The sequence below is a fragment of the Falco naumanni genome, chromosome Z, assembly GCF_017639655.2.
Source record: "Falco naumanni isolate bFalNau1 chromosome Z, bFalNau1.pat, whole genome shotgun sequence".
In the NCBI taxonomy this organism is placed as follows: Eukaryota; Metazoa; Chordata; class Aves; order Falconiformes; family Falconidae; genus Falco; species Falco naumanni.
Genome location: NC_054080.1, coordinates 74,945,468 through 74,962,781, shown reverse-complemented (window position 1 = coordinate 74,962,781; position 17,314 = coordinate 74,945,468). Strand labels below are relative to the sequence as shown.

The window sequence follows — 17,314 nt, the reverse complement described above, 5'->3', positions numbered from 1 at the left end:
AGCCCAGCGCATGGCCTTGCTCCAACAAGGTGCAGACAGCTCAGAACCCCAGAGGGAACATGAACCCGTGATGGCAATGAGGGGACTGGGCAGGAGCTGGAGGGGCAGGCAGCCCGCTCCAGCCATGAGTCTTTATCATTTGTCTGGTCAGAGCAGGAAGAGTCTGATAGCCCTGGGTCTGATGAGGTACAAGGATACACAGTGGGGAGCAGGGCATCCCAGGAGGTGGCAGGAGCACAGACCAACCCTCTGTTTCCCCATACCCAAATTCAGTGTATTCCCCTTGCTCACCCAGCAGCAGTCACACAGGGCTGCAGCAGGTTGATCTTGGCTGGATGCTAGGTGCCCACCAAGCTGCTCTATCACTGCTGTCCTCAGCAGAAAATAAGATGAAAAAACCACTTGTTGGTCAAGATAAAGGCAGTTTAATGAAGCAATAGCAAATGTCACGCATGTGGAAGCAAAGGAAAACAAAATATGTTATTCTTTACATCCTATCGGCAGACAGGCAGCGCACCAGTGACTACCAAAGCCTTATACTTCTGTGGCTCTGATGTGCCAGGCCATTGAATCCACATGGCCGGTATACCCGGTCACCCCTTTCCTCCACCCGGCTGAAGGCAGGGACCCTCCATTCCTGTTCCTGCTCAGAGTACTCACTGTCTGACCCTTGCAGTGCCGGACCAGAAGTCCCCCTCACCAGGATCAGGAGAGCTGACCTCAGTTCTTCTGTGTCTGGCAGACCGTTGATTGCCTTCTTGTGTCTCTGCAGCCACTGTGCCAACAGCTCTCGTGGGTGACCCCTTCTTAACAGCTGTCTTCCCTCTCGGTTCATTAACACAGGCTTCCCGCTTAAAGGTGGGTTCACCATCCCACCTCCTCATGTCCTCTCCTGCTCACGCAGGCAGAACCACAGTGCACCGTGCGGCACGTGCCTGGGGCTGCCTTTCCCTCTGGTTGGGGCAGCAGAGCACTGGTTTCTTGGGGCACCCCTGGCAGCCAAGGTGCTGGCCCGTAGGGATGAGGGAGCGCAGAGATGTTCTTCCAAGTTTTGGAGCCAAGAAGACCATTTCTCCACAGCTGGTGTACCCATAGCCAGGCAATACATCGCTGCCAAGCTGTTAGAATGTGATATCGGGGCACTTTGAATCACCTTCCTCACATGGCCCGTGTGCACAGGACATCCTCTGGATCTTTGGAGACCTCCTCATCGTCTAGATCGTTGTAGATGGCTGCTAGTACTGCTAGTTCCCTCAGGTACTGGATGCCTTCATGTGCAGTAGTCCACTTTCCTGGGGAGTTCGTGAGAGCTTCCTTGAATGGATATCTCGCCCTCACACCTGAAAGGAGCTGTCTCCAGAGACTGCAGATTGCTGCCTCTTTTCCAATGCTTCTCCCGGATCCTCAGGTTCTAGCAAGGGATCCCAGCTGTTGGGCTTCTTTGCCTCACAGTTGCTGATCATTGGCCCCATTAGCCCAGCACCGGAGCCTTATCCCAGCCCCCTGCCCGTCTCTGGACACGCTGCAGCCCCTCTGCGTCCCCCTGGCAGTGAGGGGCCCAACCTGAACACAGGAGTCGAGGGGCGGCCTCGCCAGTGCCCAGGGCAGGGGGACAGCACTGCCCTGGCCCTGCTGGCCACGCTGTTCCCGGCACCAGCCAGGATGCTGGTGGCCTCCTTGGCCACCTGGGCACACGGGGGGCTCATGCCCAGCCAGCTGCCGACCAGCCCCCCCAGGCCCTTTCCCCCCAGGCAGTTCCCAGCCCCCTGCCCCCAGCCTGCAGCGCTGCGGGGGGGCTGGTGTGACCCACGGGCAGGACCCAGCACTGAGCCTGGTTGAACCTCACACAACTGGCCTGGGCCCATCGCTCCAGCCTGCCCAGACCCCCCTGCAGAGCCTCCTGCCCTCCCGCAGATCAACGCTCCCCCCAGCTGGGGGTCACCGGTGAACTTGGTGAGGGTGTGCTAGATCCCCTCGTCCAGATCACTGATAAAGATACGGAACAGGACTGGCCCCAGCACCGAGCCCTGGGGAACACCACCTGTGACCAGCCACCAGCTGGATGTAACTCCACTCCCCACCACTCTCTGGGCTCAGCCACCCAGCCAGCTGGTTACCCAGCACAGAGCGCATCCATCAGGTGCAAAGCCCCTGGCTATGGGAAGTGATGCCCATCCTAGGAATCTGCCTAAATCCTTCCACACACATTGCCACCCCGGGACCAGCCGTCTCAGGGCACATTTCTGTATTGCCTCACACAGAAGTTGTCTCCTCTTACACCAGGGTGAGACCAAAGTCCACAAAACCCATAATATGCCAACAGTATTTAGTAACAGTATTGAACAGCTCACATAAGGGTGAGCCAGGACCTCAGGATCCCGCATAACAAAACCATCCACATCACTCCTGGGCACGGAGAGGGAGGTGTATTCCCTCATCTTCTCCACAAGATAGCGACCCCAGGACAGCAAAGGCATCAATGCCAGGGCAAAGCACATCGTCATTGTTTGTGCTAGCTCGGCCCCAAGTTCCTTCACGCCCCCCACAAAATCACTCCCACAGCGCAGAAAGGCCATCTATGCCAGGGCAAAGCACACAGCCGTTGTTTCCCTTGACTCATTCCCAAACTTCACAAAATAGAGATAAGCCGTCCAGCTAGCAGACTCCGTGACCCACATAGGAGCTTGCACTTGATCCACTTGATTACCACAGCTATGGCTCACTTTGTATACAACTGCCACTGTCTCAAGCTTGACATTGGGTGCCAGAAAGGACTGTGGTGGGCTGACCTTGGCTGGATGCCATTTGCCCACCAAGCTGCTCTATCTCTACCCTGCTCAGTAGAAAATAAGAAAATAAGATGAAGAAACCTTGTGGGTCAAGGTAAAGGCAGTTTAATGAAAGCAAAATCAAAAGTTATGCAAGAACCTGCCCACCCCCAGCCTGCTGGTGAGGGGGGAATGTTGGAGGGACAGCCCAGATGCTGTGTGAGCGCTGCTCAGCAGTAGCCCAAACACCGGTGTGTTATCACCGCCTTTCTTGCTATCAGCACAAAGCACAGCACTATGAGGGCTGCTGGGGGGCTCAGCCAGACCCAATATAGGTGTTAAGCCCCCTCTTTCCCTCTCTTCCCAGCACCTATCGAGAGCAGCTCCATCAGGAATGCAGGTCACACCAATGAAAGTCCACTGAAGGAGATGTTTTGTCCAAGTGCCCAGCTGCATGTATAACAGTGCTGATCGGACAGCTCATATGAGGGACTGTCAAAACATGTCTTTACTGTCACATGTAGGTCATCCCAGGCCAATAAAAAGGCTGGAGAAGAGATGGTGGTCAATTGCCCCATCTTCAAGCAGTGTGCTTGTCACCAAGGAGGAACTGCAGGCTGTTGCTCAACCTCCAAGCTGCACTGGGCACCAGCATCCCGTAATGCAGGATAGGCAGTGGCTGCTGGTGGCCACGTTGAGGCAGCAGCAGTCACTGAGATGAGTAGATCCAAAGGCTGCAGGATGGGAATTTCCCAGGAGGGCCAGGGTCAACTACACCTCACAAAATGGGAAATAAGCACCAGGACCCACAGAAGGTGTCACAGATGGACACAGAGGTCCAGCTAGGTGTGGCTGGGACTGTACTACCTGTAGGATGGGGAGGAGGGAAAGTAGCAACACAAAGCATTGCACTGGGAGCACACCACTTCTCAGGTGTGCTTCCCCAGGGCTACCTGGGGCTGGAAAAGCCTAGTCCATCCTCCATGAAGATTCATAGGATTTTCACACACAAAACAGGGAGGAACCAAGACAAAGATGAGAGCTGCTGTGGGGCAAGCACCCCCTGCAAACCAGAACAATTTATTGGTTTTTTGGACACAGCAGCACAGCTGCAAGGACAGTGTGACTGGGCCAAACTCAAGCAGAGGTGGAGGCCTAGATGGATGTGGGGATTCAGAGTGGGGAAAGAGGGGTTGGGACCCAGAGAGTTGCTTCAGTCTTAGAGGACAGTTGCAGGGCAACAGGATGAGGGTCAGGCAGCTTTTCCAGGATGCTGGAGGACTACCAGAACATGTCCTTGCTGGCACAAGCAGGTCATCCCAGGCTTTGGGATGCTCCTGCTCTGTGACAGAGGACAGTTGAGCCTGATAGGGGAGCAAATTGAAGGGGGAGCAATAATCCAGCACAGACTGGGCCCTGCTTCCAGTGGTGGAGGACCAAGCCTCAAGAAGGGGATATGGGAATTGCCATCAGCACTGAGCCTCAGACATCTGCTCCATCTTCTCTCCCTCATTGCTCTGACTTTCTTGAGGACCTCGGGGTAGGCAGGGTCTTGGGCAACAGCTCTCCAGACCAGCCACCTTTACCTGCAGAGACCAAGGACACCCAGGGCAGAAGCTGCTGTGTACCCTCAGCAGTGTGGAGAGTTCACATCATCACAACTGCCATTTTCCAACCTGTCCCTGACATGTGTGGGAACACAGGCAGGGCAATACATTTCCTACCCGCGTCTTCCACTGCCAGAAGAGTCTCTCTTATCATGCAGTAAGTATCCAGATTCTCATAGGGCTGAAGCTCTGGGGGGACAACACAACAGAAACAGACTGAGGGACCAGAGGCCGCAGGAGAAGGAGCAGGGCAGACCCAGACAGGCAGCAGCGCTGGAGGCTGTGGGACACCCTGGGACAAACACTGGCAGGGTGCTGCTCCCCTGAGCAGGGCAAGCACGAGGCGCAGGTCCCAACCCTTACTGGCACTGCAGGGGGACACCAGCCAGAGCTGCTGGAAGAGGCAGACGGAGAAGGCTCTTGGCTGGGGATAGCCAAGGGATAGTGTGGGACACACTGCTCTGGCAGGTCACCCAGAGGCAGGTGGGCTGCCTGAAACCACCCCGGGGTCACAACAGGCTCTTCTACAATAGACTTGCTCCCCATCCAACTCCAACCCCAGCCTTACAGCCATCTCTGTGGTGGGGATCCTACCTGTATAATGGTCATCCTCAGCTTTGCTGGGCAAGGCTTTTCTTTTCCTGGGAAGGCAAAGGGTGGTCCTGAGTCAGGGGAGAAGCTGACCTGACCCAAATCCCTGCTGAACCCAGCAGCAGAGGCATGGAGGGCTCTGCACACCCTCCCTCTGGGCCACTCATGACCTGGCAGGCATTGCCCACCAAGATTCCAGGAGATAGCAGCGGTGGCTGCAACACCAAGAAGCCAGGGGGTCCCTGAGCACACATGGTTCCTGCTCCAGCCCCACGGAAAATGCTTATGAGCCCCAGCCAGGAGCCCTGCTATGGTAGAACCAGGCAGCTGCATCCTCTGCACCTGCAGAAGGGTGGGATCAGCCCTTTCAATCCCCAGCCACCCCACAGCACAGCACGGCCTGAGGCAGAGCAGCAGCTCCAAGTCTCCTGCCTACTCACCTGGACAGCACAAGCCACAGGATCCCCGCAGACAGGAGGACCAGCACCACCACCACCACCACAATGACCACCAGCCCAGGCCACAGGTCCAGAGGCTGCCCTGCAACTAACACACAGCTGGGAGTGTGTGCCACAGCCTGGGCCATGCGTCAGCAATGACCCCGACCTTGGCATTGGGCATGTGCATATGTGTAGACACGTGTGTCCAGGCTCTGCTGTCCTGGCTGCTGCAGGGATGGGCAGCGAGACACAGCCTTCCCTTGCCTTCACATATGCTGGGCAAGGCAGAAGGAGGGAGGCCTTGGAGGCCCATCTCCTGTACATAGTCGGGGGATATGGAAGCCCACTCAATCAAGCTGTGCACAGCAAGAGGGCGCACAGACCCCATGACCCTGAGCCCCAAGTGTACCCAAAAGCAGGGATGGGTATCGTCTTCTTTGGTGTAAGAGTGGAGGGCCCCCCTCTGTTCTTGCAGGCACAAACAGGGGTTGAAGCAATGCAGCAGCTCTGGGGACAAGATGATGGACCCCCTCAAAGCAGGAGTCACCCAGCCCCACAGCCCCCACTGCTGAGTCAGGCTCTCAGGGGGCCCATGTTCCCTGCCTCTGTCTTGGTGGGGACAGGAGGGGTGCACACACAGCTCTGGAAGCTGATCCATGCTCAGCACTTGCTCCCAGGAGACCACTTCAGCCAGACTCAGGGCAGAAAAAACATTACCTGAGACGTAGGTTTGAAATTCCAGCAGTGATGCAGCCCCAGAACCAGCCGCCGTGAGGCCCTGCACTGTCACCAAGTATTTGCTTCCAGGTGCCTGATGAGGCAGCGTGTACTTGGTGACAGACTGATTCACCAACACTTGCTTGAATTCAAGGAAGCTGCCATCATATGCTCTCCTGGCCGTGATGTTCAGCTAGAGCAAGGACAGGGAACTGGTTGGGAGCAGCCCCAACCTCCCACTCCTGCTCTGGGCAGCTCTGGAGAGAGGGGTGCTACAGCTGGCTGGGGACAGGAGGGGACCTGACCCCACCAGAACAACTACAGTGCTGTAGAGCTGGTGGGCCCTGGCTGAGGAAGGCTCACACCTCTCCCCAGGCTGTCTCCACAGAGCTCCAGGCAAGGAGGTGCCTGGCAAGGTAAGGGTGACCACGGGGACTCTGCGGTCCCCTGGTACCTGGTATCCAATGATCTCCCCTTTGCAGGAGGGCAGTGCCTTCCACTTGAGGGACCCTGTGTTGGGATCCAGCCTCAGCTTCTCCAGTTTGTCCGGCACTGGAAGAGCAGGAGGATGGGGTCACACATGCGGCCAGCAAGGATTTTTCCCCCACAAAGGCTGCATGAGCCACAGCAGCAGCAATAGGGAAGGGAAGAGTGAGGGGGGGACATGCTGTGTTCCAGGGCCCTGCACAGCCCCTTCCCCACAGCCCCACGGGATCTAAGCAGCCCTGATCCCAGGACCATCACTGTGGGGAGCAGATTATCAGGCTGAGCTGCCAGGCAAAGGGCACCTTTACATCTCGTGTAAGCATACCCGTTTCCTTTGTCCTCAGAAGCCGTGTGTACAGGATCGTGCTGGGTGGCAGTGAGATGGTGACGGTGTAGACAGTGAAGGGCTGCAGAGGCGGACAGGAAAATGTTCCCTTCCAGCCACGTAGCAGCTCCTCTCCCTTCACCTCCTCAGCCTCACAGGGAGGGGAGGAAGGCTCTTCCAGCCGGCATGTGGCCCGAATGTGCTGGCAGGTGTCAGGGAGCCTGCAGGTCCAGTTCAGTTTGATGCTGGTGCTTGAAATCTCCAAGGTCTCAGGGACAACCTGGAGGACATCTGTGAAGGAAACATTGCGAGAGGGTCACTCCCTTCCCTTCCCCTCCCAGCCTTCCATCCAACCTCCATCATCCCCACCGCTCCCTCACTAGCGTGTCCCCAGCACAGTGGGGATCAGGTCATCCCGCCTTCTCGCAGACCACACTCCAGCACTGCCTGAGCCTTCCTCTGGCCCTGGAACATTCCCAGGGGTACTCTGGGTGCCGCAGTGGTTGTGTGGGAGAGTAAGAGCAAGCACTTGTATGCAGCTTCCACCCTGGGGCTAGCACCTGATCTGGTGACTTGTCCCTTTCAGCAAATCCAGCATTCAGAGCAGGTCCCTGTCTTCCTGCTCCTCGGCTATTGTTATCTTCTCCAAGCAGACCCATCTGACTGCCTGGACACACTGCCCGGCACACTACACACAGCAGCAGGGGCATGTCCCCCTCAGCACTGTGCAGGGTTCCCCAGCTGCCAGCAGTGGGGACACAAACCTGGGGTGCATCAGCAGCAGTTTTCTCTGGAGTGAATGCCTGCACCATGCCCTGACCACCCCAAACACAGGATACTAATACTGTAGGACACATGCAACACTGCTCTCCCTGCCTGGGGAGAACAGACTGAGCACTGAGAGTGTTGCTGGTTTGCTCACTTACCCACACAGGTCAAGCTCCCCTTCACACGGTGCCAGAGACCCGTGCTGTTCCTTACAAACCAGCTGCTCTGAGGAATCATGGAGCCTTCCTCTGGGTCCAGCTTCATGCATTTGATCTCCATGGGAGGAGGCCAGTGCCCCTCAGGGCATCTCATCTTCACCACTTCATTTGGGTTAAAGGTGTCCTGATCTTGGTCAAAGATAAACTTGGGGTCCCACTGGGGCTTCTGGCATTTCTCTGCACCAACAAGATGGGAAGGCTTTAGCAGGGCAGATGGTGGCCCCACAGGGCATGCCAGGGGATGGAGTAGGGGATCCCACTGCTGGCACAGCAGGGTGAGGGATGGAGCTCCAGATCACCATACATAGCAGCCCTCCCACACCACATCCTCAGCGAGGGGACGAGGCCAAGAAGGGCTCTATGCTGCTTCCCCTACGCCTCTGGGAAAAGGCCAGGAGGAGCTGGAGCTCTAGGGACTGGGAGCACCCACAAGGGACTCGCATTTGCATGGAGACTGATGGACCAGCATTTGATCTTGGTGCCCTGTTCATCCCTCATGGAGGACAACATGTTGAATCCACCTGAGAAGGCAACAAAGCCTGAACCCAAAAGCTGTCTGCTGCAATGATAGCATGCAGCAGAGACTGGGAGGGGAGACCAACACATGAAGAGGAGGCCAGGACTTTGCCCTGCCTGTACAGGTTGAGAGGACACAGGGAGCAGAGTCCTGTGATCCCCCAAACCCTGAATGACCTGCGCCACAAATGCCTGTCAGACCTACAGCACTGTAGCCCATGTCTTCTTTGCACATGCTCTTGCCAGAATCCCTCAGGGAACCCCACGCCACCCACACACCTTGACCAGGAACATCCCAGCCACCCACAAACCACAGTCTGGAGCCCTGCATACTGGGCTCTTTGCCTGGCATGGGCAGCTCTGTCCACTACCCCCTACCTCAATCCCAAAGCCCCTTCCTTGTGGGACACTGAGAAACAGAGGCTGGTACCAGCCACCTCCCACCAAGGCTTCCCAGAGCCCTGGGGCAGGAACAGGGCAGGCTCAGGGGCTGCCTTAACGCCGCCTTCAGCGGCATATACCATTTCCCCAGGCAGGCAGACAGCCTGGAACCTCCCGTGCAGGTACAGCCCACCTTCCCCTGCTCAAGAAGGGCAGAGTGGGGTGGTCAGGAGAGCTACTCATGCCTCCCTTACCAATGCACTCCACATTTAACATGGGCTGAATGTTGATCCATCTGCCTCTGCTGTCCCTTCCAGTCCAAACCTCCCTGTATACAGGTTTCCCGTGACTGATGGACTGCACTTCCCTCGCACATTTGACATGGGTGAAGGCTGGCTGGAAACCATCAGGGCAACTCAGCATCACTTCTTCGTTCTTCCTGTAATTTTTCTGGTCTGGTGTCAGTCGGAGTCTTGAGTCCCAGCGGGGCCTTTGGCACATTTCTGGAAGAGGTGAAAGTGGGTGTTAGTTGGGTCAGGATGTTTTGAGGAGGGTCAGGGGTAGGTGGTGGGGTATCAGCAATCCCCAGCAATTCCTCTGGTCCCTGAAGGGAGAGGGAAGGTGACGCACCCATCTGACAGGATGTGACCCCTCAGTGGGGCTTGTTAGGATGGAGCTCTCCTTGTGGGTGAGGGTCAGCCAGGGCTGGGGCCTGCCCAGGAAGGTGGTGGATGAGGATGTGCCAGAATTCAGTTGAGGAAAGGTCCCAGGTATCAGAAACAGGGAGATCTGAGTGGCCCTGATCAGGCATCAGAAGCGCATCCCTGTCCACAGTGGTGATGGTCAGTGCTCAGAGGTGGATGAATGGGGTGGGATTTGACCACAGAAGCTCCATAGGAGGCACCTCCTGACACCCTGCTTACCCATGTACACTATGTTTCCCTGAATGGGGACCCCGGCATCACTGCTTTTCCTCCTGAGCCACGCATCTCCATTTACAGATGCAGAGTAGTTCAGTGGCTGAGCTCCCCTGCACGTTGGACGTGGGTGAAGGGTGGCTGGAAACCACCGCTGCAGCTCAGAGTCACTTCCTCATTCTTTTTGTCATGCCCAAGCACTGGTGCCATCTGGGGTCTTGGGTCCCACCAAACAGGCCGTTGGCATGTGTCCATCAGAGGTAAGATTGGGTGAGGGGTATTTTGGGGAGGTGACAAGAGGAGGCTTGGGACAGCTCTCCCCTCCCCATGACTCTGAGCACTCACCCTGACACAGAGCCGAGGGAGCACCTCTGGGAGCACCGTGTGTGCAGGCACTGTCCAGGGGCACAGGGCTTGTCATCACCCCTATCTCCAGGACTCCCAAGCCTTCCCTGGGTTCCAGCTACGCACGGGGTGCTTGACACCCTGTTCTCTTGGCCCCCCTCGTGTCCAGCTGAACAGTGCAGCAGTGACAGCCTCCCCCACCAGAGCTCACCCAACCCTCAGAGAGGCTTCCCAGGGGAACACGGGACTCTCGAGCAGCTCAAAGAGCCGAAGCCTCAAGCTGCAGCCCTCTAACTGCTCCTCCTCCTCCTCCCTGCCTCGCAGCTGCAGCTCTCCATCTGGAGCCAGAAGACACTGGCCAGCAAGGCTTCCCCCTTGGAACCCCTCCCCAGGAGCACAGACCCGGCAGCTGCCCGCAGCAAGGGACTGAGATAGAAGATGCCTGGGCACTGCCAGGACAGTGGAGAAAGCCAAAGCATCTGCATCTCCCGCTCCTGGCCTGTCACCGGGTGAGGCTGGAGCACGACCATGTCACGGGGGGTCTGCCCCCAGGGCAGGACCCCGGGCCAGGGTGACGGGGGGCTATGCTTACCCTTGCAGGTAGCAGTCTCGTTCCACAAGGTCTGCATCCCTCTGGAAACGCATCTGATGTGGGGGACCGATGGCACATACTCCCCAGCACAGCTCAGCTGCACCGAATCGTTCAAGGCGTAGCTGCTCTGCTCCGGGGTGAACTGCAGCCTGGGGTCCCAGTCGGAGGGGACTTCACACCTTCCTGTGTGCAAAGGCCGTGAGGGAGAGCCCTGAGCACCGCTGGGCTCCAGCAGTGTCCTCGGGGGGGGGGGGGGGGGGGGAGGCCCCGTACAGAGGGCTGCTGGTCCCCCTCCCTTCAGAGGGCCGGCAGAGATGAGCACCTCCCAGGATGCGGCCCTGGACCCCAGGGGCATTAATACTCCTTGCACCCTCAGGTGCGGAGCAGGCGGGTTACCCGCTGGCCCTCCTGCCCACACAGGTGCTGTGGAGGGGTCCCGGCCAAAGGGATCCAGCAGCGCGGCGGCTGCCGCTCTCCCCTCGCGCTGTCCCCCAGAGGCAGGAGCTGGGGGAGAGCCAGAGCCAGAGGGTGGATGCTGGCATTGCTCACCCTCCCACCTCTGGCCCACCAGGCAGCTGCCAGCAGCCTGTCCTCAGACCTCCACATGTAAATTCACAGCACTGGCCACGAAGCTCACACCCCACCCCATGCACCCAGCCTTTTCTCTGCACTTCACCCAAAACGGGACTGCTTTGTTGTGCCTTGGTAGACATGTCCCCTAGATTTGCTCACCCAGCACAAACAAGGGGCATGAGAAGGTATCAGGGTAGGAGGTGGCCTCCCCTAAAGCAGGATGACACAGCCCTCTTCAGCTGCACATCTCTCTACAACTGTCTGCTTGCTGGCAGGCAGCACTCATGAGGCTGCAATCCCTTACACTAGAACACCAGCATCACCACACTCCCCTTACCTTGTAGCAGGTTTTCACACCATCATCTCCGTCATGCACCCTGTCCCTCCACTGCAAAGGACAATGGCCACCACCCCTGTCCTTTGGGACCACATGCGTTTTCCAGGTAGGAAACTTCTTCCCCTGCAGGTGGATCCCTTTCAGCACCCTCAGATCACACACTTGACAGCCAAAAGCCTTGACAAACGAACCCTTCGACCCAGTCTGAGCCTAGTTATGCATCCCCAGCACACACCTTCTGCTGCCCCATCAATCAACCGCTCTGAAGCCTCACACATTCCCTCACACTCCTGCCCCAGAATGACATCCAGGATCCTTCCTACCCCATCAGAGTTTGGGCTACCTGCACAGCACCAAGCATTTGACCAGGGACACCAGGAGAGGAGGTCCCTGTGCTGCAGGAGAATGAACCATGCTTCAAAGAGCAGATACCCACCTGTGGGAAGGAATGGTTTTTTCCTATTGGTACTTGTAGGAAACAGGTCCCAAAGGCTGCCTGTCCCTGAGATGCTCTACAATCTAAAAGGCTAGGCAGAAACACCCTTGCACAGAAGGAGGACGGAGGATGCAGGAACAGCACAGCCTGCCTCCATCAGGAATCTGATGGTGGCCCACAATGCAAGAGGACACAGAGACAAGCAGGTTGCACTCCTAAGGGAGTAGAATCAACAAAAAGAGCCAGCGAAGAAACAGCTGCCAAGGCAAAGGTACAGGAGGGGATGTAGCAAGTGAATACAATCGAGCATGAGGCTGCCTCATGCAGTCCCCAGTGGGGAGAGGACGGTGAGAAAACTGGGCCATAGGCAGTGTAGCAAGTAACACAAGCCCTTGTGGTTGAGGTCTGGTCTAGAAAGTGCATGCAGGTCATTCAGATGTTGATGGCTATCCCCAGCTAGCAAGGGCACAGGTCACCAAGAGAAAGTGAAAAAGCAGACGTGTTTACTTGATGATGCTTGAACAACACAGCAAAAGCCCTCAAGGGAGCTTGGCTTGACACCACAGCTTTCCTCTGCAGACAGGTGGTAGCAAGCTCTGCCCCTGCGGGAAGCTCTGCTGGGCTAACCATAACTCAGACTCCAACAGCATCCTTCAGTGCTGCCGGTGTCATGGTGGAGGGTAACAGCCAGAACCTCAATTTGGTGTCCCACACCTCTTCTGCAGACACAACGCCAAGGAATCTTCCCCAGCCACTTGAAACCAATGTCTCTACTGCGCCCATCACAGCCTCCTCCAGCTGGGGTTCCTCAGGCCAACAAGGGGAGAGCTGTGACTATCAAGACGGTTTCTCAGTGACAGGCTTGGGGAATGGGAGAATGGGGCAGGAGCTGCTGATGGCTCAAGGGGAACAGGCTGTATCCTGCCCTGGAGAGCTGAGGGCTGCCCACTGCTGGAATGGCAGCATCCTTCCAGCCACCAGCAACATGGTAACGTGACTCATCCAAAAACTTGGCAAGCCACTTCTTCTTCCAGTTTCCCGCAGAGAGGATGACTCACACCTCAATCCCCCTAGCCCCTGGTGCAAAGACCAGCCAGTCTACTGTATCCCATGGGGATCTCAACAAGTACTGGCAACCCCAGGACACAGCACACAGTCTCCATAGGAAAGCCCATATTCTCCAGAGGAAGACCCAGGAGGTGCCTCTAGTGCTCCTGACACAGAGAAAGAGCACAAAAATGCTGTTAAAGAACAACCCCCCTGAACTACAGCTCCCCCAACCTCCTCAGGGACTACAGAACACAGCAGGCATCCCAGCTGACACAGGGATTCATCTCACAGCTCCCCACATCTTTCCTGAACACCACCACTGTCACCGCCTTCTGCAATAGGGATGCTGTCCTGATTGCCCCAGGAAGGCCACCACTGCTCTGATTGCCCCGGCTTCATCTGTCTGCCATGCAGAGAACTGGCCACCCCTCTGCTCTCAGGGATACCACCTGCTCCCCAGAGAGACATTGCAGCTCCCATGCTGAGACCTGCTTCCCTCCATCCCCCAAAAAAACTTCACCCCACCACAACCTGACGGATGCCCCAGTGTCTCAGGATTGATGCAGACACCAGCTTCAGACCTCCCCAACGCAGCCATTGTGGGCTCAATGAGGTAAAGCCACATAACAAGTGTGCAGGTAGAGGAGCATCAAAACCTTTTCTCTAAGAGAGGCACAACCCACCGTTACCTGCTTCCTTGGGTTCCCCATGATTCTTGGGACCAGAGTCCTTTGGTTCCCACGCAAGCAGCACAGGAGCAAGGACCAGGAGAAAGGCCAGAGCCAGCCCTTGCAGGGCCATGCTGGCACAAAGTTCCTGGGCAGGACTCAATCTGAGCTACTCAGTGAAGGTATCTGTGTAATCCAGTGCAGGAGAGGTGCAGACACAGAAATGAAACAGCTACACAGGGAAATCACATGTGGTGCAAGAAACTTCCTCTTTGAAAAGAGAGTATCCCACCGGCCGCAGGGCTGCTCCTCACCCATCTGCCTGCAGGCAGTGGGTCCAGGCTCAATGGGGTCTCCTGGGTGCCTCAGTCCAGCCCTTTTACTGGCTACCTCAGGGTCCCATAGCCCTGCTCCCACAGACCCTTCCAAAAACTTCTCAGGTCTGTCTCACTCCTCTCTCCCTCCAGATCCTGCGGTGGTTTTTGACTAAAACACCCCTGGTTCACCTGCCCAAGCCCACCCCACGATGCTCTTTCATCATGAATCACTTTTGCCTTGAAATCTCTCCACTCATTACCTTAAACTGACCCAACTGCAACGATCTTGCTGTTGAACCCCACCAACAGACCTTTCAGATCTGACCAAGTTTCTGAACCAGCCAGATGTGGCTTGTTTCCCTTCTCCTCCAAACCTTTCCTGCTACCCTGCTCTGAGCTACACTTTCTCACTGCTTTCTAGGATGTGAAGTGCCTTGACGTGGACAGTGCAAACAGTCCTAGGGGTAAAAAGGTCTTCCTGGAGCTGCATGGAGAAGACTTATTCCTGTCTCTGGCTAGGTCAGGCAGGGTCTTTGGGTGTGGTAGGGAATTCCCTGGATGCTCCTGATTTTGGGCCATAATCCCAAGGCTGGCTCGTTCATACTCGCCCAGTCTCCTGTCCCTGAAGATGTCACCACCAAGCTCTTGTCTGAGCCCTTTTTCAGCTCACACACTGTTGCAGGGCTTCAAGCTTCCACGAGTTTTGGCTGCCTGTGCTGTTGCAGCTGTCCTGGGCAGCCCCTCTGTCAACTCTGTGGTTTATACATCCTCTCTCTGTATCCCTGGACAGAGGAACAAGGTTGCTTTATGGTCCTGGGAACAGGTGCTGTCACCCAGGGTGCTCCTCATCACCTGGCTAGGGCCAGTTGGCCCAGAGGTCCATGGCAGGTCTTTTCCCAGGAACCACCATTCTCAGCACTGCAGGACAGTGTTTGGTGTATCTAGCTGCATTACTCCACTAGAGCAGCAACACTGAGGGGTTTCTGGAAGCTAGCTCTCTCCTAAGATCCATTCAGGAACATCAGTACATCAAGTCCAGCTGCCTCACATACAGCTGTTGTGAGATTAATGGGGTAAAGTCATCTAGCAATTTTGCAGCAAGGGAGCAGCCACACTAAGCCATGCCCTCCCTATTTCTTTGGCAGTTCCCTGGGCTTTGGGGAGCCAGGCTATTTTTGTCCCTGTGAAGCCAGCAAAGGTGCAAGCACTCAGGAGAATGGCCACAGTCAGCACTCACTGGGTAATGTCCTCATAAAATCCCAGCATTAGAGGTGGATGCTCTCACTGCCTCTCTTTGCCATATGAAAGAAGCAAAAACAGTGAAAGAAAACAGCTAAGCTTCAAAAATACATGTGATGCAAGAGGCTTCCCATTGCAGCTGATAAAGGTATTTCTTTTCCCCTAGCCTGAAATGCACAGGGACCTAACAATCTGTGGTTTTTTTCTTCCCCCTTAGTAATTTATCATTTTTTTAGATTTGCTGTCTTGTATAGCATGCACTAGCAAAATGCTGAAGAAATACTGAAATCCCTATCTCTTACACAGTAATAGAGCTGCTAGTTCAACTGCTGATGCCTTACTTTACTGGGAACCACACAGCAGAGTTCAAGTGAGTGAAGGTTTCTAAGGGACTGTCAAGTAACACAGCAACTCATGAATCCAAACTTGGCATGGCGTGATCAACAGGAGGTGACAAGGTCCAGCTCTGTGAGGCCACTCACTGTCTTTCCAAGAGTACATCACGTGTGGGCTGCACATACTCTGTGGACACCACTCTAGTCCTTGCAGTCGGACAAGGTCTCACAAAACGATCTCAGCACACCTTCGATGCTTTGTAATATGGATTTCCTGCTATAGCAGTCGACGTCTACATTTTTTCACATGATAAAGCCAGCCAGCCACATACCTTCTTCTCAATGGGGCTGAGGCCCCAGGGCAGTTGATTTGATCATTGTAAACATGATGGATGGGCCCTTGCCTGAAGGGGTCAGTCCTCAATGAACTAACAGGACTCAGACCTTCAGATTGAAGAGAGAAAACCCCAAACCACCTTCAGTTTATGATCAGTTTTACGTCTGATAGGGAAGAACATTGAGAGCTCAAAACCATTCACAAAACCACAAGGAAAGGAGAAGCAGCTGTGGCTTTTGAGGATCAGACTTTGTGGAAAGCACTGCTAGCATACCCACCACATTCCCTTACAGTAAAGCCTATTCCTATTGCAGACCTCACAAATAACAGAAATATATTTGGGGCTTATTCCTGTCCCCACCCCATACGTGTCCTTGAGGGAGCCCAGTGTGAGGTGTACCTATGGATCATCAGACATGGCCATGATGATGGGCGTGGGCTAAGGCCATGCTGGGATGTCATCCCACAGGTGTTGGGTCAAGATCAGGCATGGAGAGGGTAACCCAGCCAGGGCCAGCCCCAGGATGGCCAGGGAGGGGTCTGCTCCCTGCACAGCACCAGCACATGACCCTGTGTGATCTGGGGGGCTGCATCTCCACATGCTGCTGCTTCATCTCCAGGATGCAGTATCTGCCTCAGTAAGGGCTGCAGCCTGCACTACTGGAGAGCAGAGGCTTTTCTGGCAGAGAGCTGGAAAATGCCCACAGGATGCTGGATAAAGCCCAGCCTCGAGCCCTGCTGTGGGGTCTTCCACATTAACTCCATCAACATTCCCAACCCCATCAGCTCTGAACCTGCTTCCATGCAGGGATCTTGCAGTGCTATCAGGGACAAAAAGGCCAGTGCACCATGCCACCTTGAACTTAGGAACCCTCCAGCCCCTTCCCTGAGGTGACAATAAAACCCAGACATCCCAGTCCCCTACGGCACTTCTCCACCAGAGCTGGGGCAGAACCCCTGACCTATGGGCAGAAGGAGGGCAAGGGGAGCCCCAGTAGTGCCTGGCTGCAGAGGGATCCCTCCAGGGTGACAGCCTGGTCGTGAAGGAAACATCTGGGAGGTATACAGGGATCTGCGCTGGCCTGGAAGAGGGGTGGCATTGGGGCATCTTTGCTGTCACCCATTTGGCCGCAGCAGCCAAGGCAGGGACTCCCTCTGCTGGCACTGGCCACCCGAGGATGACATCTCTGTTCCCAAGGTGGCTTACAGAGCCACCAGGTCTGCCTGTGGCCTGGCCTCCCCCAGGAGAGGTGGGCTGAGAGCAGAGGTGTGACAGGGGACAGCTCGGCAGGGTACAGGGCTCCCAGAAGGGCACTGCTGGGTGCTGGGCAGAGCTGTGGCAGGCCCTGGG

General features: G+C 56.0%; 1 protein-coding gene across 1 annotated transcript; it reads right to left on the bottom strand.

Moving 5' to 3' along the window:
* Window positions 1-1,158: 1,158 nt before the first annotated feature.
* LOC121080752 lies at window positions 1,159-13,868 on the bottom strand. The gene is made up of 9 exons (XM_040578875.1): window positions 13,757-13,868; window positions 9,072-9,320; window positions 6,935-7,225; window positions 6,578-6,675; window positions 6,124-6,316; window positions 5,407-5,506; window positions 4,970-5,016; window positions 4,493-4,564; window positions 1,159-1,292 (listed from the first exon to the last, which is right to left on the bottom strand). The coding sequence occupies exons 1-9, from the start codon at window positions 13,866-13,868 to the stop codon at window positions 1,159-1,161; spliced, it is 1,296 nt and encodes a 431-aa protein (XP_040434809.1).
* Between the last annotated feature and the right edge of the window lie 3,446 nt (window positions 13,869-17,314).